Raw genomic sequence first — 23525 nt, forward strand, 5'->3', positions numbered from 1 at the left:
CTGCCTCTTTCCTGTAAGGGGTGGCTCCCCAGGACTCGGCTGGGTCCACCTCACACACTTTTTTTTTTCCTAAAGATTTTATTCACTCATTTGACAGAGAGAGAGACAGCGAGAGCAGGAACACAAGCAGGGGGAGGGGCAAAGGGAGAAGCAGGCTTCCCGCCAAGCATGGAGCCCCGATTCGGGGCTGGATCCCAGGATCATGACCTGAGCTGAAGGCAAATGCTTAACAACTGAGCCACCCAGGCGCCCCAACCTCACACACTTCTTTATTGACTCAGAGCTGTCACAACACACACACCTTCCTCTGGTCATTACAATAAGTTTCCAAACACCACCTGAAATCATCTTAAAAATGCCCTGTGAAGTAAAAGAGGAAGGAAAACTTCTAAACTCATTCTATGAGGCCAGCATTACCCCAATACCAAAACCAGGTAAAGACACTACAAAAGGAGAACTACAGGCCCAATAACCCTGATGAACAGAGATGAAACTACACCCCCCACTAATACCAGCAAACCAAATCCAACAATACATTTTAAAAAAATCATTCACCACGATCAAGTGGGATTTATTTCTGGGTTACAGGGTGCTTCAATATTCACAAATCAATCAACATGATACATCATATCAATAAGAGAAAGGATAAGAACCATATGATTATTTCAAGAGATACAGAAGAAGCATTTGACAAAGTATAACAACTACTCATGATAAAAACTCTCAACAAGTAGGTTTAGGGCACCTGGGTGGCTCAGTCGTTAAGCATCTGCCTTCGGCTCAGGTCATGATCCCGGGGTCCTGGGATCGAGCCCCCATCGGGCTCCCTGCTCGGCAGGAAGCCTGCTTCTCCCTCTCCCACTCCTCTGCTTGTGTTCCCTCTCTCACTGTGTCTCTCTCTGTCAAATAAATAAAATCTTAAAAAAAAAAAAAAGACAAGTAGGTTTAGAGGAAACATATGTCAACATAATAAAGACCTTCTGTGAAAAACCCACAGCGAACATCATACTCAATGGGGGGGAAATTGAGAGCTTTCCCCCTAAGGTCAGGAACGCGGCAGGGATGTCCACTCTCATCACTGTTATCCAACATAGTACTAGAAGTCCTAGCCACAGCAGTCAGACAAGAAAAAGGGATAAAAAGTATCCAAATTGATAAGGAAGAAGTAAAATTTTCACTATTTGCAGATGACATGATGCTATATATATAGAAAACCCTAAAGACTCCACCAAAAAACTACCAGAACTCATAAATGAATGCAGTAAGTTCGTAGGATACAAAATCAATACGAGAAATCTGTTGCATTTGTATACACCAATAATGAAACAGCAGAAAAAGAAATTAAGAAAACAATTCTCTTTACAATTGCCGCCAAAAATAATAAAATGCCTATGAATAGTTAACCAAGGAAGTGAAAGACTTATACTCTGAAAACTATAAAACACTGATGAAAGAAACTGAACAGGGGGTGCCTGGGTGGCTCAGTCTGCATTCGGCTCAGGTCATGATCTTGGGTTCCTGGGATCGAGTCCCCATATCGGGCTCCCTGCTCAGCAGGGAGCCTGCTTCTCCCTCTCCCTCTGCCTCCTCCCCCTGCTCATGCTCTGGATCTCTCTCTCTCTCTCTCTCAAATAAATAAATAAAATCTAAAAAAAAAAAATTTTAAGAGGACACAAAGAAATGGAAAGACATTCCATGCTCATGGCTTGGAGGAACAAATATTATTAAAATGTCTATTCTACCCAAAGCAATCCACAGTTTTAATGCAACCCTATCATAATACCAACAGCATTTTTCACAGATCTAGAAGAAACAAACTTAAAAATTTGGAACCACAAATGCCTCAAATAGCCAAAGCAGTCTTGAAAAAGAAAAGCAAAGCTTGAGGCATCACAATTCCAGACTTCAAGTTATATTACAGAGCTGTAGTCATCAAGACAGTATGGTACTGGCACAAAAATAGACACATAGATCAATGGAACAGAATAGAGCACCCAGAAATAAACCCACAATTATATGGTCAATTAATCTTCAACAAAGGAACAAGAATATGCAATGGGAGAAAGACATTCTCTTCAACCAATGGTGTTGGGAAAGCTGGACAGCCACATGCAGAAGAATGAAACTGGACCACTTTCTTACACCACACATATAAATAAACTCAAAATGGACTAGGGACCTAAATGTGAGACCTAAAAGCATAAAGATCCTAGAAGAGAGCACAGGCAGTAATGTCTCTGACATCAGTCATAGCAACATTTTTCTAGATAGGTCCCTTGAGGCAAGGGAAACAAAAGCAAACTAAACTATTGGGCTATATCAAGATAAAAAGCTTCTGCACAGCATTGTAAACAACCGACAAACTAAAAGACAACCTACTGAATGGGAGAAGATATTTGCAAATGACATATCCTATAAAAGATTAGTATCTAAATTACATAAAGAACTTATACAACTCAACACCCCAAAACCAAATAATCCAATTTAAAAATGGGCAGAAGACATGAATAGACAAAGAAGACATCTTCCATGAGCATGGAATGTCTTGGAGGAATCTGTGTCTCCAAAGAAGACATCCAAATGGCCAACAGATACATGAGAAGATGCTCCACATCACTCATCCTCAGGGAAATGCAAATAAAAACCACGATGAGATACCACTTCACACCTGTCAGAATGGCTAAAGTCAACAACACAAGAAACAAAAGGTGTTGTCAAGGATGCAGAGAAAGGAACTCTCGTGCACTGTTGGGAATGCAAACTGGTTCAGCTATTCTGGAAAACAGTATGGAGGGTCGTCAAAAGATTAAAAATAGAAATACTGTATGATCCAGTAATTCCACTACTGGGTATTTATCCAAAGAATACAAAAACAGTAATTTGAAAGGATACATGCACCCCTATGTTTATAGTAGCATTATTTACAATAGTCAAACTATGGAAGCAGCCTGTGTCCATCAATAGATAAAGTTATTTGTGCATTAAAAAGAAATGGAGTCTAAAATAGGAGTCTGTTAACGAAAATATTAAGGGTACATGGAATCTATCCAAGCCCAAAGAAGCTTTAGGAGAATAGCTGAATTTCCGTTACAAAGTTGATAATCTCTCAGCACCAGTAAGGGGCTCCTGGGAGTCCCATCCACCTGACCACAGGTGTCGTGTCGTATAACGGCCTGGCAGGTGAGGTACAGCCTTGAGATGGAAGCATGCTCACCATGGTTCCTCTCTGAGGGCAAGGTGAGCAGAGCACCTGCCGTGGTGGCATAGCCCACGTCATGGAGACATACCTGGCTGCAGACAGGCACCTGTGGACAGGTAATCTGTCATCTCTGAATTTTCTGTGCTGCTACATGGAGCACAGGGTACACTCACAAATTCAAGGGCCCGTGTGCAGCACCCTCCGTGTGTAAGGGGCCCTCTCAAAGAGGAGCCTATGGCCCATGAGGAAACACAGATGCCAAGCATCGTAAGGTCAGGGTCTAAGGGCTGTTGCCTGTTGCCCAGAGGGCAAGCGGGGCGATCTGTCACGACCCTGGCACCTGAGGCTGCACAAAAGTGCTACAGAAACTCCTGCAAAGTTGCATCCTCTCCCTGCTGTTTTCCCCAAACTTGCGTTCTTACTTCTCCTCTAGGTTCCCCACTTACAGCTTGCTGATCGAGAGATACCGTATTAGACAGCATCACTTATAAAACAGAACCACTTTGGTACCAAACCAACTTGGATCCACGTTCCAGACCAGACTTCAGAGGTCACATCACCTGACCAGCACTGGGGGGTTGATGCAGACTCGGGAGCCCTTACCACAGACAACCAGGGACACCATGGGCAATGCAAGTCACCAAGACTCCTACCGAAGGGGTGTCCTCTGGGAGGCAACATGTGTGACACGCGGGTGCCGTTTCCAATCCCACAGCCTCCAGGGAAGATGGAGAGCATCCCCAAACTGCAAGCCAAGAGAACCAAAGCTCAAAGACACCAAGTTCCTGGCCCATGGAGGAGCCAGCTTCGGAATCAAGCGTGCATGTGGCACCAAGCCCATTCTGCTGTCCTGTACCAGCTCCAGTGAACTCTGCCCGGCATGGCGACCCAGGGGCACGGATGAGGCTCAGGCGGCTCCGACCTGAGCACCAGAACTGGCTCCTGCCAGTCTCCTCTCTGCCGGCTCCATCATTCAGGTGTCCAGGATGCTGAGGGCCGGGCAGCTCCCCAACCAGTCCCTAACCTGCTCAGTACAGGGCACCTCAATCTCTGGTCTGGGGAGTTACAGAGTACGTTTCAAAACCTTCTCCTACCAGTATCTGAAGGAAAGGCGGTCAACCAGAAAGCCCTGTTTACAAATTAGCAGCAGAGGTTGTCCTGTTGAAGATGTACATTTATTACTCATTCTGCCTGTCACGCGACTGCTAGTGCTTCACGGGGAGAGTCCAAACTCTCAAGCAACACCACATCTCAAACTGCATGAGAACCATGGAATCTGAAGGCTGTGAATGCACGTCACTCGCTGCATTGTGCGTTCCAAGTTCAGGGACCAGCCTGGGGTCCTTTCTTCCTCTCATCTGTAAGGAGCTCCACCAGGAAGACCACTGGTTCCCATAAAAATGCAAAACAGCGGGTGTAACTTAGACCCTGTGTCCCTGTTACCAGCACACAAGCATCTGGTCAGCCCCCCTAGGCAGCGGGATCCTCCCCCAGGGCCGGTCCCTGAGTCCCACTCAAGAAAAGCCCACATCTAATTTGGGACAACTCGTAAGGCATGAGCACCCTTCTCACACACACACACACAAGCCTAGGTTACGCCAGATGTCACCTCACCTTCTTACTTCTAACCTGTAACTTGTGCATGTCTGTAAAACTCAACTTAAACTTATTTAAGTTTCTCCTTAAAATGTCATCTAACACACAAATATTGCTTTAAAGTTGCTAGAACCAAACCATTCTGAGCCTACGTGGCCCCCACAAACTCCGTGGAGGAGAGAAAGTGGCCCCACAGATGCCTGAGCCAACTTCACTACACCAAAAACTGCTCTTTGTAGTTATTTTGGTGAGATTTTTTAAATGGACAATAATTTGAACAGACACATCACACAAAAGATTTCTGAACCACCAAGTAGAGGAAGGTGATCACCTTCCTCAGCCCTCGGGGAAATGCCGACGACAACCAGCACCCGTGGCCCGTGCGCCCTCAGGACAGCCGTGGTGGCAGGGTGACCAGCCACATCCACATCCACGTCCGCGAGGCTGGAGAGCAGCTGGAACCCTCGCACTCAGTGCAGCCGCTCTGGACGACCCTTGCCACGTCCTCAAAAGCTGAACAAACACCAGATAACCCAACGACCCCAACTCAGGCTATGAGGAGATGTGGGAGCACAGCCCCACATGAGGGCTCGCACGCAGACTCTACTCACGGCAATGTAACCGTCAAAACCCGGAAACACCCCACATGTGCATCTGCAGGTAAACGGGGAAGTGGGGTGTATCCCAACCAGGGACACGCTCGGCAGGAAGGCGTCCACATGCCCCCAGCCCAGTGCCCAATGTCCCTTTCTCAGACACGCACGAATCTCAGAGTGATAGTGCGGAGTGAGACACGCCACACACAGGCAGCACGAGGGAGTGAGCCGTCTTCTAACGGAATTCCAGAAAGTGCGAACTAATCCAGGGGCAGGGCTGTGTGTGCAGACCCCGGAGAGACACTCTTCTTTCAATGACAGCAGTTGGTTGTATGTAAATTATGCCTCAACAAAGGCGATTAGACACTTGTCTTTGTGAAAATATCCTTGCCCAACTACAAACCTGTGCTTATTTATCACCATTTGTTGTGTGGGGGCTTTTGTCCCCCAAAATTCATTTGCTGACTTTCTAACCCCCACTTCCCCAGCACATGGCCTCCCTCAGGGACAGGGTCGTTGCAGGTGTACTTGGTTCAGATGAGGTCCCTAGGTGGGTCCTAGTCCGACGGGACTGGTGGGGTCCGTACACAACAGAGACGAGGGACAGACACCTCCAACGAGGACGCAGGCCCCCAGAGCTGGGACAGAAGAGATCTCCGTGTGGAGACTTTCGGTCCGCGGTTCTTCTCTTCGTTAGGCAGGCCAGCACATTCACACACCATGCACATCTGCCAAGGACCACCACCAAGGCCAACGGTAATCGGGCAGGTAGGAGAAGAGCTGCTCACCCCCGGGGGGAGGGTGCCCTCTGCCCAGCCCTGTGCGTCCGTGGGCAGAGATCAGCTGCCCTGACATTCAGCTCCGAGCTCCCCATACAGACGTTATTTCCACACTCTGGGCTGTTTCGATGGTTTAGTGTGTTCTGAAAAACTCAAGGGTAGGATACACACCATAGGAAATCGCTTTACAGATCGGACTCTATACGTCGGATTATCATCCATGGCAGGCGAGACGGGGCGTGCTATTCCCTGAATTCTCTCTGCTGAGAACAAACGGACAGCGAGTGGTGCTGGAGGCCTTCACATTCTCCACAATCCACCAGCATGAGCTAAAAATGCAAACCTGGCCGCCCTCCTGCTGCTCGGCCTCAGGTCTGGAGGCCCGGTGGGCACAGCCCCCACTTCCGGCCCCTCCTCTGTGCCTCTTTCAGTTCCTTGTCCTCCCGGGAGCCTGGAGGGCCCCTACCTCCCTACCTGCCTCAGCGTCACTTCCTCTCTCAGATGCACCCCCACCCTGGCCACAGGGCCCGGTGCCCAGGTGTCCCCCTGTCCAAACACCATGGGGCTAGAAGCCCCCCCCACCCTACACTGATGACCCTCCGAGCAAATTTCTAAGCAGGGGAGAATTCCAGGCTGCATCACCCAATGTGTTTGCATGCCAAGGCCCAGAGCCCACCCAAGGCTGAGGACACCACCCCACCTCCCACACAGGGCACCCCGCTCCCGGAAGGCCAGAACCACAGCAGGGATTCTAGGTCAGCATAAAGGTGCTGTGGGGGCACGGGGAGGGGCTGGGCAGGGGCAGCTCCCCAGAGGGGGGTACAAACCATTCATGGGGGGGCATACAGAGCAGTACACATTTAAAGGGCAACGCTGGCCTCTGAAGAGGCTCCCCCCATGAGCCACCACCCCAGAGTTCAGGGCCTGGGGCAGCCCCTCCCTCACTGACCTTGGCCTGGGACTGAGCCTCGAGGAACCGGCAGCGTCCAACTCTGTAGGTGGACAGGTCTGTGCCCAGCTACTCAGCTGCAGGAGCTGACCTAAGATGGTGTGGAGCGAAGGGCCACCCCAGCATCCCAGACGAGCCCTGACCCCATCAGGTCACTGAGCCACTGCCCCGCCATTCCAGCTCAGCTCCCGGGGGACTGCAGGCCCATCTGATGTCACGTGGACAAGAAGAACCCAGTCGGCCATACAACCTTGAGAGACAACGAGCCTCTGTGTTTCAGGACGGTTCCAAGTTGCATGCAAGACTTCGAAACAGAGGCGGTGAGGGCACCGCCCTTAGGGAGTCCCCATGAGAGCCCTGGCAGGGCCAGCGAGAGGCCCAGAACGAGCTGAGAGCCAAATGCCGGGCCGGTCGAGGATTCTGCCAGGCCTCAGGGTGGCTGGGACCCAGCGCCCAGTGCTTCAAGGGGAAAGGTCCTAAATCAGGTCCTGGCATATAGAAGAATGCCCCGGGGGTAGGAGAGAAAAGGCCCAGGCAGGTCAGGAGTCTGGAGAGAGGCCTCAGATAGGGGCCAGTCCCGTGTGTCCACCTGAGGGCTGAGTTAATGTGGCCTCTCTGACTTCTAGTTTCTCTACTTCCGCTGCTGGGAAGCTGGTCTGGGGGAATTCCTTTGTTTTGTGGGTTGGGGAAAGAAAGGGGAAGAGGTCAGGTGTTTATGCCCACCCTCCCAGACATGTCCCGCTAGATGTGAGTCTCATTCTGGATGCTTCTTTAAACCACGCTTGGTCTCAATGGGCAATTAAGTTCCTTTTAGCTCATTCTGGTTATGCATGAGGCACTGGGCAGTACAAACGTGCTAATTTAACAAGTCTGACCTACAAAGGCAAATTCTGCCTGGACTAGAAGAGGGGCAGCAAGCCCCTCCAGCCTCCAGACACTGCCTCCTCCCTCCAGGAAGCTTCCAGATGCTCCCAAGACAGCGAGCGCATGAGCCTCTGTTGCCTGCTGTGTCCAGTCTGGGAGCCTCTGAGCACATGAGCCACATCTCGTGCTCAGCAGGCTCAATGCACACTCTTGGGTCAACACAACTATAGTACCTTTTTCCCATGAAACCTGTAGGATTGAAAGCTTACACGTTGAATTCAAGAAAAGTTTTTTTATTTTTTTAAAGATTTTATTTATTTATTTGAGAGAGAGAAACGGTGCAAGAGAGAGAGAGCATGAGTGGGGGAGTGGCAGAGGGGGAGGGAGAAGCAGGGAGCCCAATGCAGAGACCCCGGGATCATGACCTGACACTTCACCAACTGAGCCACCCAGGTGCCCCTCAAGAAATGTTCTTTAAACGTCCCATATTAAATGCTGGTAGAAGAAGAAGGAGTGCATGGAGTAGTGGTCTTGCAGGTGGGTGGTCAGGCCGCTGCCGACCAGCCACACCCCTCGTGACCGCACATGCATTTGGGGTGGGCTCTGAGGTTCCCCGTCACCTCACAGCAAAACTGGGGATGGATGCAGCCACTCACTGTTGTGGGTGAATCGCGTCCCAAAAAAGGCCATGTTGAATCCCAACCCCCAATACCTGTGAACGTGACCTTATTAGAAAATAGAGTCTTTGCAGATCTAACCAAGGTAAGGTGAGGCCATAAACCAACGGCACTAGTGTCATTATAAAAAGGGGAAATCTGGACAGAGACAAGCAGAGAGAAGCCCACGTGAAGACAGAGGCAGAGACAGAGCCATGGGGCCATGGGCCAGAGCCAGAGGAGCTGGAGGGGGCATAGACCCTCCCCGGAGCCTCCTTGGCCCCAGAGCTGCCAGAGATCACTTTTCTGTTGTTTTAAGCCCCCAGTTGGTGATACTTTGTTACAAAAGTCCCAGGAAAAGCCAAACATCAACTTAATTTTTTTTTCTTTTAAAAGATTTTATTTATTTATTTATTATTTATCAGAGAGAGAGAGAGCACAAGCAGGGGGAGCGGCAGAGGGAGAAGCAGGCTCCCCGCGGAGCAGGGAACCAGATGTGGGACTCAATCCCAAGACCCTGGGACCATGACCTGAGCTGAAGGCAGACGCTTCATCACTAAGGCACTCAGGCGCCCCTTAATTTTTTTTTCTTAAAAAGAAAGCTGATCAAAAAAAAAAAAAAGAAAGAAAGAAAGAAAGAAAGAAAAGAAAGCTGATCAGCTTCATAAGCCAGGAAAACGATTTCTGTGAACTTTAAGCGTGAGATGCGCTGTGACTTGAAATGTTGACTCTACGCACTATGCTCTCTCTGCCACCAAGACAAAAATAGACCCCAAACAGGAAAGCAGCTAGAAGCAGAGCCTGCTCTCTTGCAGCAGGTGAAACCCTTCCTTCAGTCTTGTTCAACTTTCCATTTTGAAACACTTTGCAACTGTTGGAAGAGAACTGCCACCTACCCCTGAACCAGACAGACCAGTTTGAGACGTTCTGCGACATTTGTTCCCATCTGGTAATATGCTAGACCTTTAATCAGTCACTCTTTCCTAGAAAGTTGTACACGCAAAGAAGAGGGGCTGCCCGTGCACAGGGGTCCCACACCCCTGAATCCTGAACCCCCAGAGCGAGGGGAAAGCGTCAGCTAGAGCCACGTCTCCGCGAACGTTTTAGGCGGGCAGCAGACAGCACGAGCCTCCTGGGCACCGCGGGAACCAGCCCAGGTGGCTCCGCTATCCGACAGAATTTCAGCTGGCTGACCTGACATGTGTCCAAGCACCGCTCTCATTTCTGCAGAAATTACCAGGCCCTCCCCAGGTAAGCACTCCTTACACACTGAAGAAGAGAAGGACGGACAGACGGATGGCTGCTGAGTGAGCCAACGGTCACGGCCGGAGCAGGAAGCGGGCCAGGTGCACAGCAGCAGCCGGGGCCTGAGACAAGCCCTACCTCCACCACGTGGCCCCCAGTGATGGATCCGTCAGCTTCCCTAACTCACGCGGACATTAACAGTAAGGCCAGTCCCAGAACTGGCCAGGTCTCAGCAATGAACAGATCACACTGGTCCCCGGCATCCCCCACACGGCCAGCCAAGCCCCCAACTGAGTGCAGCAACCGGGGCACAGGCCTGGGGCACGTGATGAAGGCGGGAGGCCGAGCTGGGGCCGACTTGGCCAGCAGGCCCTGAGGTGGGGGGCCTCGTGAAAGGAGCCCTGGGGGAGGGGTTGGTTCTTCCTCCCTGGGCAAGCTGTGGGCTTGGACTGTGGGGGGGCGGAGGGGAGGCTTAAGGCACCCTGTCCCCCATCTCTGGCACGTCAGGGAGACAGGGCCTCTCCCAGGGAAAGCCCCTCTCCGTCAAGGGCTGAGCTGGGACCAGCCCCAAGGCACTTAAAGAAATGAAACTCCCGATTCACAAGGAAAGACCTGGGTTTCGAGGGGGACTACTCAGTGCTCTGCGGGACAGGGCGGGCACATGAGGGGCTCTCCAGGTCTGCCCTCTGGCAGTGACCACAGCTGAAGGAAGAGGGCATGGAAAGTGCTGACTCTCTGGGCAGCCCGCAGGGAAGGGTCCCGGGGGCTTCACCGTCCTCACAGCCCTGCTGCAGGAACAGCACAAGCATGGGGTCAGGGGATCCGAGACACACTTGCCAGGGTGGGGGGCACCCCTGCATGACAGAGCCCTGAGGAGCAAGGGTCTGTGCCACACAGCCCAGGTACAACCTTCATCACCAAATCCGCCCCACGCTCCTACTCCCAGTCCCCACGGGGAAGACAGCTGAGGCTGGTCTTGGCAGGGGTGCTGGGCGAGCCCCACAGCCAGTGTCAAAGTTAATCCTGGGACCTAACGTTAAACCTTCAAAGGTGTCTGGGCAAGGCCTATAGGAAACCGAGGGAAACGTACTAGATTCTGAGAAGAGATCTCCAAGAAAAAAATCTACATGCATGAAGCTGAAAAATTAACACAAAGTTGTACGACCCAGTGATGGTGGTCACAGGCCACCACAGAACCAGGAGCCACTGTCCTTCTGGAGCCCAGCCCACAGCACGTGGCGAGACGAGACGTGTGCGTCCCTGACCAATAATTCTACTTTTGGGAAATTCTACCCCAAGGAAATGACCCCAAATGCTAATTTGTTCAAAGACGCTGCTAAGACTGCTATTTATAATAGCAAGAAGTAAAAAACTACCCAAATGCCTGACAGTCAGAAAACAGCTGAGAAGAATATGACATATTAAAACTGAACGAGACCCAACTTAGAGGAACAATAAATGTTGTTTATGTTGATGCTCAGAAGTTTGTAAGAAATAAATGGAAGGAAATGACAGCCGAGAACACGGACCCTGAGATGCCTGCTCACATCCCCTGTTTCCCTCCAAAGCCAGTTGCTTATTCATAAAACTTCATAAAAAAGATAGAAAATGAACCTACCCCACAATTGCATGGAGCAGGATAGCACATATGAAATTAACGTCCAGGAGGAGGAATCCAGCAAAAAATACGAGAGAAATCCATACTTACCCTTCACTCCTATCTGTGGGTTGGAAACACCGTTGGGGAGTCTGTTCTTGACTTTCACGCATCTTCCTAACAGGACCGAGGACAGTCGGCCTCCTCCGGTCCCAGAACCCTGAAGAGCCCGTGGCTCATCTAGAACCTTGGAACCGCATGGAACAGGGTCCCACGAGGAGAACACAGACTGGTCTTTCCTGCCTGCACCCCTTGACCACATGGCACAGAGTGGCTGCCAAAGCCCCAGGACCCCGACTCTGACTTCTAAGGAGCAAAAGGAAATTCCTCAGCGGGACCCTGAGCTCAGGCCATCCGACTGTCACTTTCTCTTGTAGTATTTCCCTCTGTGCTTGGACAAAGGAGATGGCACCTTAAATGCGGTGACATCGTCCACTGACTGATGGTCCAGGAAAGAGGGTGGAAGCTAAGTGACCTTGAGCAGGATGGCAGAGCGACGAGGGCCATACACGCTGGCCTGTGAGCACGAGGGGCAAGCTGGTCGGTGTCCCCAGGCCTGGTCAGGCCCACCGAGTCCTGAGCTGAGACTGACCTGGCCGAACTCTGAGCTTGCAGGGTCGGAGGAGGGAGACCACTGGAGCTTTGGCCCCCTCATCTTCTGAGGACTCAGGAAACTGTGTGTGAACAGTGACGGGTGAGCAAACCCACTTTCCTCCCCAGCTCTGCGGAAATGCCAGCGCTCTCTTCACGACACAGGAGTTTAGAAGCAAACTCCCGTCACTCAGCCGTGTATCAGCTGTCTGCTCCAGAGGGGTCAGCTCACGCCCTCCTCAGACCCGGCATTCGCTGTGGGTAAAAATGACTTCTCTGGGGAAAAAACTAAGGCAAAAGTAGCTCACGACTCCAAACAAGACGAGAAGCACGCATGAAAATATTCAAAAGGAAAGACCTGCAACTATCAAACCGCAAACTCTGGCATCGACCCATCACCGAGGCAACCCCTTTGCAACAAACTCTCTCACTAACAGGGAAGTTCCAAACTCAAGTGGAACTACACACCCACTTTTCCCACATAAAAAAGAGAGGCAGAGGTAAACTTAATTTGTGTTTCAGCGAAAACTAAATGAAAATCAACTTAAAGAGGAGTAAGGCCTTTCTCATAGATTAAACAAATGTACGAGATGTTCCTATGCTTTATCAACCAATGAAAAATCTTAAATTTTAAAATAAAACTTATATAGGTGATAATTATTTTGAAAATTCCGTGTACACAGGGGAACCTGGGTGGCTCAGTCGGTTAAGCATCCGACTTGATTAGGGCTCAGGTCATGATCTCAGGGTCGTGGGATCGAGCCCCGTGGGCTCCTCCAACCTGAGATCAAGACCTGAGCCGAGACTGAGAGTCGGATGCTTAACCGACTGAGCCTCCCGGGTGCCCCATAAACTGAAAATTCTGATGGACACGTGGTGACTGCGCTGCAGGGGCTGAGCACCTCCCACACGGCCCCGCACACCTGCACCTGCTCTCACAGACCCTCACAGGGGAACAGGGAGGGGCTTCTCAAGGTCACAGGATGCAACCAGCGAGGCCAACACACATCACCAACAGCTCCAATTTCTCAACGAATCAATGGTACAAAACAGAATAAGCAAGATTTCAGAGGCGCCACCTCCAGTGGAACGTGCCCAGACTCCGGTCCCACAGTGAGGACATGCGCGGCTCTGGCTGGACACGGCGTGGCGACTGGGAAGTGTTGCTGGCGCGTGTGTCGGCCACGCTCGGCAGAGCCCTTCAAGGGACACAGTGCACAGTAAACACTGTGCAGCAAGACACGGAGGGAGAGCAAAGAGACGGGAGGGGCTGAGCTGCAGGAGCCAAGGCAGCGGGTGACGGCACCTCGTCTCCAATTCAGCGCCTATCTGAAGACATCCAAGGTACGCATCTAGACCTTAGGCTCTGGAAGAACCACAGAGCTTTTCCAATTTCGGGAAAATCTGTGATTTAGTGATGCAGACGCATGAGAGACTCTGATCTGGTGTTGGATCCCGCAGACCACGGCCCACACAAGTCTGCAGGGGCCTCTGCTCCACCAGGGCTGTTACTCGTGGGGGGACCGTGAGCGTGACGGGAGGTGACAGCAGTGACCACCCCCCTGGCCTGTGCAGGGAGCACACAGCACCCGAGCTCCATAAATGACCTCCCACCCACCTGGTGACCTCAGGGTCCATGGTAGAGGGACCACACCTCTGTGAATGCGGACAATAAACCACAACAGCCACGTCCACGTGCCCATGGATGCTGCAAGCACCACAGAACACACTGACTCTCACGGCTACTGCACAATTAGGAGCTTCAGACCTGCCACTTAACGATATCATCTGACGTGTTAAGTTCCACATGTTACTTCACCACACGAGAAGGTTTTCTGAATTTAAAGACTGTGTCTTCATAGTGCTATCCTTCGTTTTACGGTGAATCTCAGGGGAAGCATTAAAAACACTCTGGAAATGGAGGCACCTGGGTGGCTCAGTCGCTAAGCATCTGCCTTCAGCTCAGGTCATGATCCCAGAGTCCTGGGATCGAGCCCCGCATCGGGCTCCCTGCTCGGCGGGAAGCCTGCTTCTCCCTCTCCCAATCCCCCTGCTTGTGTTCCCGCTCTCGCTGTGTCTCTGTCAAATAAATAAAATCTTTAAATAAATAAATAAATATTAAAAAAAAAAAAAGCACTCTGGAAAGACAGGTCCACTAGTTGCGTGGCTCTGGCCGGCGGGGCGGGGTGGCACACATGCATTCAGCCGCGCAAAGACCGGTGCCCAGAGGGGCCTGACCCTGCTTTGGAGCAGCAGCAACAACCGGCCACCCCTGCCCTTGTAGGGTAGCCACTGAGTACCCTTACTCCACCTCTACTCACCGCCACCCCGAAGTGCACGACCCCATCACTGTCCCCCAGCCTGCGCCCCACTGCACCTGTCCCCAGAAGGCAGAGCCGTCTGTTTCCCCGAGGCCCGTCTCTGTCACTTCCCCAGAGGGACATGTCGGCCGGCAAGGGCCTCACTCGCGGCAGGCATGGGGTTGGGTGCAGGCTTGCCACACACTCACCTGCCGCCTCTGCAGGTCCCAGAAGGGACAACAGCTGACTGCAGAAGCCTGCACCACGCAAGACCGGGAAACGCGGGTGCCAATGTGCCGGGGACAGACCACGGCCCACAGAAAACCACACTCACATCCTGACCCCGCACCTGTGAGCATGATCTTGTTTGGAATAGGTCTTTGCAGGTTAAGGGGAGGTCATTACGGTGGACCCTGGTTCAGTATGACTATCCAGACACACGGGCAGGAGGCTGTGTGAACAGGGCCGGAGAGGCTGGAGTGAAGCATCCAAAGGCCAAGGAACAGCCAGGATTGCGCACAGATGCCAGAACTGGACGAGGCAGGAGGAGTCTTGCTGGGAGCCTTTGCAGAGAGTGTGGCCCTGCCCACACTTGGACTTAAGCCTCTGGCCTCCAGGACTGCGAGCGAGTGAACCTCTATTGTGTAGACACCAGGTTTGCTTTGTTACGACCGCCCCAGGAAACTCTTACCAGCCACGACCTAACTTACACCGACTGCTCGCTTTGTGGTCGCCTGACATGCGGCAGGAAGGATTCCTCCCCAGCGCCCTGTGTCCACCAGCACCCACCCCATCCAACTCAGCAGTGTGCGGTGAAGCTCTTGAGGGGCTCTGCGGTGAGAACCACTGATACAGTCTGCCCTCCACCCGGGAAAGCCATGCAGCAAAGCTGCTGGTGCTCGGAATCCGCAGGTTGGTGGGAATGGGAATGCAGGCCCTCAGCCGCCTGTGGCTCTGAGGCCGGGCGAAGCTCTGGTCCTTCCCCTGCAGGCTGCTGAGGGAGACGTGTGGAGCACAGCACACACCCGCCTGAGCCTGAGAAGTGTGGGGCAGGGGCCACTCCAGAGACACAGAGCAGGAGGCAGCGCTGCGGGGAAGGGTGGACCCAGGTGTATCCTGAGCCCCTGCCAAGGGGTGGTCCGCACACCACCATGGTGCCAAGGCCACCTTCTGCCGGCTCCGGACAAACCCGAATCTATATTGACAGTTACATGTTCATTTCAGGGTATACCAAAAAAAGCAACCAAGACATCAAACTCATGATTCCATGGCTATTCTCGCTCAAGACGAGGCAAAGATCAGTTTAAGGAAAAAGATGAGCATGAATGATCTCAAGCAAATTTGGGTAATGTGCCACTAAGCTGAGGAGGTGCCCTGCCCTGCTGTGCCTTCTCCAAGGACGGCGTGGTTACTGGTCTCTGAGGAAAAGAACAAAACACATCTGGTGTTTGGCTGATCCCCCAGCCTCTGTGCGGGAGCAGACCTGCCCAACACAGTGAAGGAAGGCAGCTTCTCGGTGCTGACACTTCCTGACCTGCTCCTCAGGCCCCTGAGTGCACACGCCTGAGGACACTCACGGCTCTCTCCATCGTGAGCGCACCTCAGTACCACCAACAACCTTCCCGCCACCGGTCACTCACACCAGGGTTTGTGGCAGGTGGGTTTCCACCACGTTCAAGAAAGCACAGTGACAGCCGCAGCCGTGAAGCCAGAGCAGAGAAGCCAAGTTCCAGATGGCCTGTCGCACCTTGACTGTTCACTACGTGGACCGTTCACCACGTTGTCCAGTCACGTTCAGGAGGCAGGTGTTAAACCAACTTCTCTCTCTCTTTTAAAATATTTTTAAGTTTATTTATTTAAGTAATCTCTACACCCAACATGGAGCTTGAACTCACGACCCTGAGACAAAGTGGAGAATGCCGTTCCTTTTTTTTTAAGATCTATTTATTTATTTGTTAGAGATGATGACTTATTTATTTACTTGTCAGAGAGAAAGTGCGCGTACACACATGCAGAGGGAACTGCAGGAGAGTTAGAGGCCAACCCCCCGCGGAGCAGGGAGCCCGACGCAGGGCTCGATCCCAGGACCAAGATCACAACCTGAGCCGAAGGCAGACGCTTCACGGGCTGAGCCAGCCGGGCGCCCCCCGTTAAACCAACTTTAACTCAAAGGGACATCCAAAGACACTGTCACCTTTTCACTCCTTGTTCTGGTCTCATTCTGCCAACATAAGAAAAAAAAATGAGAGAGTCAAGGTTACCCAATATTAAAAACTATTTTGTTCAGCCTCCCAGTGGGCCAGTCATGGACGTGCGTGTACTGCCCCAGTGGAGACTGTGTCTGCTAAGGAGCTCTGAAAAGGTCTTCAAAATATCTGAGGTTGAAGGAAAAAGTCTTCACACAAAACAAAAACAATGAAATAATATACAAATGTGTTTCTATATCACCACAGGTGAAGGAAAACAACCGTATTCTTGTGGAAAAACACGTAAGCTTCCATTTATGCAGCTACCCACGTATAACCAGAAGCAAAGAGAGAATGGCAAGCTACAACCAGCAGGTGCACCTCAATGATGCAGTGCCCGACAGAACTACCGAAGCGCATGGAGTGAGAGGAGACGACTCAGAAGTGTTCCCCTCACTCAACAAGAGCCTTAGCTTTTGTCTAGGAAGTGTCCGTGTGCTCCTAAATGTCCTGACTCCTTGGGGCGCCTGGGTGGTGCAATCGGTTGAGCGTCTGACTCTTGGTTTCGGCTCAGGCCGTGATCTCAGGGTCATGAGATCGCGCCCCATGTCATCCGGCTCCATGCTCAGCAGGGAGTCTGCTGGAGCTTCCCTTCCTCTCCCTCTGCTCCTCTCCTGCTCATGCTCTCTCTGTCTCTCAAATAAATAAATAAAATCTTTTAAAAAATAAATGTCCTGACTCCTTCAGTTTCTCTTCAGAAATAAAAAATTACAGATGGTCACACGGCCAGTAATAGTCACTCCAAATCACAGGACAGGCACTTTGCGATGTTACTAAAAACGTTCAGAACGTAAGAAGACCCTGCGGCCGGCCCCAAGCACTCACCAGCTGTGAGGACCTAGTCTGCAAGACCTCACATCCTCAACTTTCTCTCATCTCAGAAGCTTTGTGCAGGGAAACTCCCACCTTTAACGTTTCAGAAGCGGAGGGAGGAAGTACTGACTGAGCAGGACTGAGAGACGCACGAAACGAAACGGGAAAATGAGGCGCTGAATGCGGGCAACAAGCCAAGCCTCTGCAAGGGGGGCCTCAGCCTGTCCGTGGGGCACGCCGCACGGGAGGGCTCATGGAAGGCTGCAGGAGCCTCCCTGCACCCACGCCTGCAGCCGGGCTGTGCACCGAGGGGCTCCCCAAGAGAAGAATGCAGAAGACCTTCACACTGTCATCCCTGGGACTTCCCTGGCCAGCCACCAAGACGGGCTCAGTCCCACAACAGACGGGCGGCTTCCTATGCTCCAGTGCCTGGACCCAAACACAAACCATGATATGACGCCACCCACTGCTGTTTGGGAAACGCCCAGCAGCGCCAACCTCCCTGCACACACATGGAGAAACACGAGGGAGGGGACCGACAGACGCTGCACCTGCTCAGGCCCAAGGGCCCCATCCCCCTCCCCAGGTGATGACCGCACGTGAGGAGGGGAGCATCTGACTCCACAAGGTCTGGGCAGGTTCCCTCTGGGGCACGGGACCACCGCCAGGCCCTCAGCAGGTCTGCACAATGAGGAAGGGCCTGTGTGCCCTGTAAGTCCTGGACAAACTGCTACCCTCCACAGCGAGCGCCTTCTTCACCTCAAAATGAAGCTGAGTAATTCTGCTTCTCTCAAAATTTCCTAAACTGACCTTGAGCTTCGTAAATAAAAGGATACTGCTGCTCAGAAGCCTCATTCCTTTAAGGGGATGGGACGAGAAAAGAAAATCAGCCGTTTTCAGATTTGAACGGGGCCACACCAAGACAAGAAGACCACAGACTACGGTTCAGTGATCACGGCACCACCTAAAGCCATAGGTGCCCAAAGGCTCTCACCATCTTCCTCCCGGGCTCTTCTGGGCAACCCTCACAATGCTGTTTTGACCCCGCTCTGGCCCCCTGCTGGCTGTACTCAGCTGCCCAGTCCCCACCACGCTGGGCTTTCCCCACGCAGCACAGGCAGCTCTGGGTGCTACGTGGGCATGTGGTTCCCGTCACACACTGTTCCTCTGTCGCGCGGGCCAGGGAGCGGATTACGTGAGTGTGTTTCTAAGAAAGCCTATCTGTCTGCATTTGCCCCTCAACACCCTGGAAACCAAGGGCCAACTCTGTAGGCAGGTCAGCACTGACTCTGCCCAACCGAGAGCCATCAGTCACTCTGCTGTCCGTGCCTCAGGCGTGACAGCAGGACTGAACGTTCAGAGTGGGACGGACGGAAGGCCGCAGGTCAGACCCTGCACTCGCCAGGTGACCCCCACACACACGGACTAAGAAGGTGACCTGCCTGAAGCCCCATCAGCCATAGCGCCCCTATGGTGCATCCCGTCCATCCCTCACGGAGGCAGCTCTTAACACTGAGGCTCTTAAACCATCCGGATGTGGCCCAAGACACAGAGGTGCCTTCTTCCTTTCTACAAAGAGAGAAGAGGGTGACAACGGGACCTTGGATGCACCTGTGCCAGCAAAGGGGAAGGCTTCTGCTGCGGTGAGGGGCCTGCAGATTGCACCCACGTGAGTCGCAAGGCTGTCCAGATTCTTTATATATGAGGCCGTTTTAAAAAGTGGTTATTCCCACACACGTGTGGATCTTCTTAGTTTTGTTGGCAAGTGGAAAGAACTCCCGGCTGACTAGAACAGGGGAGGAGGTGCGCATACCTGCTCCACCTGAGCAGGCAGTGATGGGGGCAAGGGACCCCTTCCCCGCGGCTCCTCCGAGACACGGAGTGGCCTGTGCACCCCTGTGGGAGGCGGGGTCTGAAACCGCTGTCACTGCCAGCCGCCCCCAGGAGCCACCTGACCCTGCCGTCCTGCCCTCTCACCAGCCATCCACCCTCGACAAAGCAGAGGTCACAACGGAACCTGCGTCACAAGGTCTGGACCCAGAGGGTCAGTGCCCAACGGGGTAGGAGTCTGCACGGATGCCCTTTCCCTCTAGTGGCCTTTGGGGATTCAGATGCCCCCTTCCCCACGGTTTGCACTCTGTGCCCCCTCCAAGCTCTAGGGGTGTTTCACTAGCATGTGTCACCCACACTGGGTCACATTAGTGGTTCTTGTGTCTGAGGAATGCTCGACTTGTCCCAACAGATCACCAACTCCCTGCAGAAACTCTGTCCCCAACCTGGCCTAAAGGCTGGCCCATCACAGGTCCTCAACAACGCCCGAGTTGTCATGAGTGAGAAGCCCTGGGAACGTCTCTCTGATGTGACTCAAACACCTGTCGAGACACAAAAGCTCTGTAAATGCTGTTGAAAAATATCTGAACAGTATTTCTCGATTTCTATCCTAAAATACCTAGATCAGCAATTTTTGAGTCCAAATGATGTTAAAAAATACTTGGTAATTTTTCAATCTGAAAACGACTTAATAGCATTGTTGATAAGAAATTGAACAGGAAAAAAAAAGAAAAGAAATTGAACAGAAAACTTTGTGTAAATCACACTAAGGTTGAATTTGACCAGCCTAGCTCCTTTTATCCTTCAACACACAACTTTTTAGTTTGTAAGGAAAGGTTTTCTCTTTTCCACAACCTTTTCGTCTACAAATAATATCACAGGCCGTATTGTGCCATCACTGACAAACCAGATCACAAAGCCTAAGTGTGCATATATAAGGTACACAAAGTATTTAGGCTGGAATGGCAGAAAAGAGGGAAAACCTTCCCTGACCTCATGGTGTGAGACCCCAGCCACACCACAGCCAGAGCTGGGGACAGAGGACATCAGAACCCTGATCGGACGAGACAGTGTTTCAAACACTTAAATCAGTCCTGTGGCCTCAACAGAGATTTTTAATCACCCACTTATTCCTAGCAGTCATGCCATTAAAGCCAACTGGTACCAACAAGAAGGATCTCCTTTTTCAGGGGAAGGGTCAGACACACGGGGGAATTCTTGACTGCCATCGCTCAACAGACTTTAAGGTAAAATATGTTAGGTCAGAAGAAAGAAAAAGCCTATATATTTATGAGAACGTAAGTCACGGAGGAATATGAAACCCCCAGAGCAGGGGAGTGTGGTGGCAGGTGCTGTGACATGGGGTGCAAGGGAGGACAAGGAGGAGCAGCGGCTTCTAGAACTTTGACAGACCAGCCAAGAAGGCACCTGGGCACAGTGAGGAATCAGCTCAGGTTCCCGGGCTGTGGCACTTTCTAAACACCGTGCACTAAATGGGTCTCCTTGGCGCTTAGAGGCTGGTCTAAGACCTCTGGTAGAGAACAAAGCAGAAATGCTGTACAGCTGTCCCAGAAACACAGACCATAGGGACAGAGTGGCCCAATTTCTCTTAATTTGAAAAGCCCCACATAAGGACAATGTTGGAAAGTTCACTCTGTTAAAACTTAATTTTGTGTAACATGTTTGTAAATAACACCCCTTCTGACAGCGAAGGGACGTCAGGCTTGAGGATTTCCTCCAATCCCGGAGTGGTCTCGCCCTTTCCAGGAGTTCACCCCACCCTCTCTGTGCTACTGTGTGCCCGTGGAACACAGGTGTCATGGGAGCAAGGGTCCAAGGGACCGCCCTGGATAACTGAGTGGGGAACAGAGCATCAAAGAGGGTGGGTGCCCCTGCAGGCAACAGCCAGCCAGTCCTGAACACCGGAGAGTGGGTGTACACTGAGCTCTGAGCACAGGAACAATGCATTTTCAAACAGAAAACAGCTAACCCTGAGCAGAAATTATCCCATCAAAACAAAATTCCTACATCCAGGATGATGTCAATGACAGGTTCAATTAAATGTTGTCCCAAGGCTGGCCTCCAGGAAAGGCTGAATTTGGGGCTTCTGAATAGCCTAAAGTGAGTACATTCCACCATCTCTTAAAGAAAACTCAATAACCATCCCTCCCTCCTTCAGTAAAGGATATGAAGATGATCACTAGCTTTATAGGGGACCCAGGGCTTAAAACTCAGTAACTTCTGCCTAGGTAGACCTATTAATCCTTTCTGGAATAACAAAGCATCCCAAAGTTTTCAGTTCAAAACATGTAAAACTATCACAAAATAAACCAAGAGGAAAGATTCTAGTATGGTAAAATACTACTGTTTACTTCATTATTCATGTGAAAAACCCTTCTCTAAATTCCCTTTTGATGAACAAACCATTTTCCATTCTTGCAGCGTGCGGGGCCAGCCACAGAGTGAATCCACAAGTCTGTTACCCAAACGGAAAGTTAGCTTTGATAATAAATCCAATATGAAAGATTCTACAACACACAATTAAAATGCGCGCGAGCACTCCGTGCACAGGTGTCCGCGCCCAGCAGTTTGCAAAACGCGTTGCCTAATTAGCATTTCTTTAAACAATGCGGATAACAATCTTGCCACTGTAATCCTCGACAAATGCGCCGCTGAGATTGTAGCACGGAAAGCGTGAGGAAATTCGCTGAGAATCTCAGTCAAACTTTCTTTTGTTTATATTTCCTCGGTGTCAGAAAATATCTGTTCTTCACCCCTTTTGGTTTGTACCCAGGCTCCTCGGTCCAGCCCTATTGTGCGTGGTCCGTTAAACCTACAAATAATAAATTTGTTAGCGGGGCCCGGGGAACCCCAACTAGCCACAGCCCTCCTCCTGGCGTAGAAAATTCCCCATTTGCCATCGAATTGACTTGTCAGACAGTGACTCGTGCTACCCTGTGAAACTGACATGTCTATTTACGGAGAAACAAAGACACGGCTCGCGGCGGACCCGGCTCCCTCCGCGCGCCCCGTCCGCTCCGCGCGCCCCGTGCCCTACGCGCTCCTCTGGCCGCCCGGCCCCGAGGCCCCTGCGCCCTGGTTTATCCAGCAATTAAAATGGAGACGAGACCGGTGCCCGGCGTCAGGGGGAGACAATGACCCCCAAGGCCTGGTGGGGCGCAGGGACCCGCCCGCGCCCACCTCCCGCAGTTCCGACTCTTGGCAAACTCGGCGCGGGCGGGTCCGGGTGCGGCTCGGAGGCGCGGGCGGGGGGCGCGCGGGACGGCGCGGGCGGGGGGCGCCAGGACGCCCCTGGGCTGCCTCCTGGGGCCGGGCGTTGACGCAGCAGAAATTACCAGCTGGAAAATTCCCCTTTCGGAGGTGACGGGGGAGGGAGCGCGGCGGCGGCAGGAGGCGCGGAGGGCGAGGGGCGCCGGGCAGCCCCGCCGCCGCCGCCGCCGCCTCCGCGCGCAGCCCCGCGGGGACCCTGCGCCGCCCCCGCCCGCCCCGCCCCGAGCCACCCGGGCTCGGGGATCGGCGGGGGCCGGACCGGGTCGCCACCGCCGCCCCCGGAGTCGCAGCCGGGGCGCGCCGATCGCCGCCAGGAGGGCGCCCCCGCGGGGCGGGGCGCAGTGGGGCGCGGGGCGGCAGGCGGCGGGGGCGCGCCCCGGCTCGGAGCTGCCCAGGCTCGGAGCGGCCGGGGCCGGGCCCGGCCGCGATGCGCCTACCCGGCCGCGCGGACAATGAGCCGGCGCCGCTTACCTGTGACCCCATGGGGCGCGGGCGAGGGCGGGCGCCGCGGCCGCCGGACCGGCGCCGGTGATCGCCGCCGCCGCCGGGCGAGCGCTGCGTCCGGGCGGGTCCGAGCTGCGCGCTCGCCTCGGCTGCTCCGTCCGTCTGTCCGTCCGTCCGTCCGTCAGGCCGGCGCGCGCCCCCGCGCCCGCTCCAACCCCGCGGCCCCCGCCGCCCGCGCGCGCGCCCCGCCTGCGGACCCTGACCCCGCCCCCCGGCGCGCGCCCGGCCGCTGCTGATTGGCCCGCGCAGCGCCCGGGCCGCGGCCACCGCCCCGGGCCCCGCCCCCGCCGGCCCGGCCGCCGGCCCCGCCCCTCGCTGGGCCACGGGCTCGGCGCCGCGGGGCGGGAGGGGGCCGCGGCTGGGGTCGGTTCCTCCCCCCCCTCCCCCGTGGGCGGCCGGACAGCGGAAG

The 23525-nt window shown here is 53.1% G+C and overlaps 1 protein-coding gene across 9 annotated transcripts in view; it reads right to left on the bottom strand.

Annotated features, from left to right (window-relative positions):
* Positions 1 to 23160, bottom strand: part of ZBTB46 (zinc finger and BTB domain containing 46) — a 64953-nt gene extending 41793 nt beyond the window's left edge. For 3 of the 9 annotated variants that reach the window (XM_088026850.1, XM_088026849.1, XM_088026855.1), the window contains exon 1: positions 11593 to 12638. In XM_088026850.1, the coding sequence (XP_087882976.1) occupies positions 11593 to 11803 (211 nt within the window). In that variant the 5' untranslated portion in view covers positions 11804 to 12638. Of the gene's footprint in view, positions 1 to 11592; positions 12640 to 23083 lie in introns of those variants that run through there. The other 6 variants (XR_015769053.1, XM_088026852.1, XM_088026853.1 and 3 more) reach the window with 5 other exon arrangements.
* Between the last annotated feature and the right edge of the window lie 365 nt (positions 23161 to 23525).

This window comes from Eumetopias jubatus, unplaced genomic scaffold, assembly GCF_037043125.1.
Source record: "Eumetopias jubatus isolate StellerSeaLion01/CBP00866 unplaced genomic scaffold, mEumJub1_p1.0 scaffold_9, whole genome shotgun sequence".
Lineage (NCBI taxonomy): Eukaryota > Metazoa > Chordata > Mammalia > Carnivora > Otariidae > Eumetopias > Eumetopias jubatus.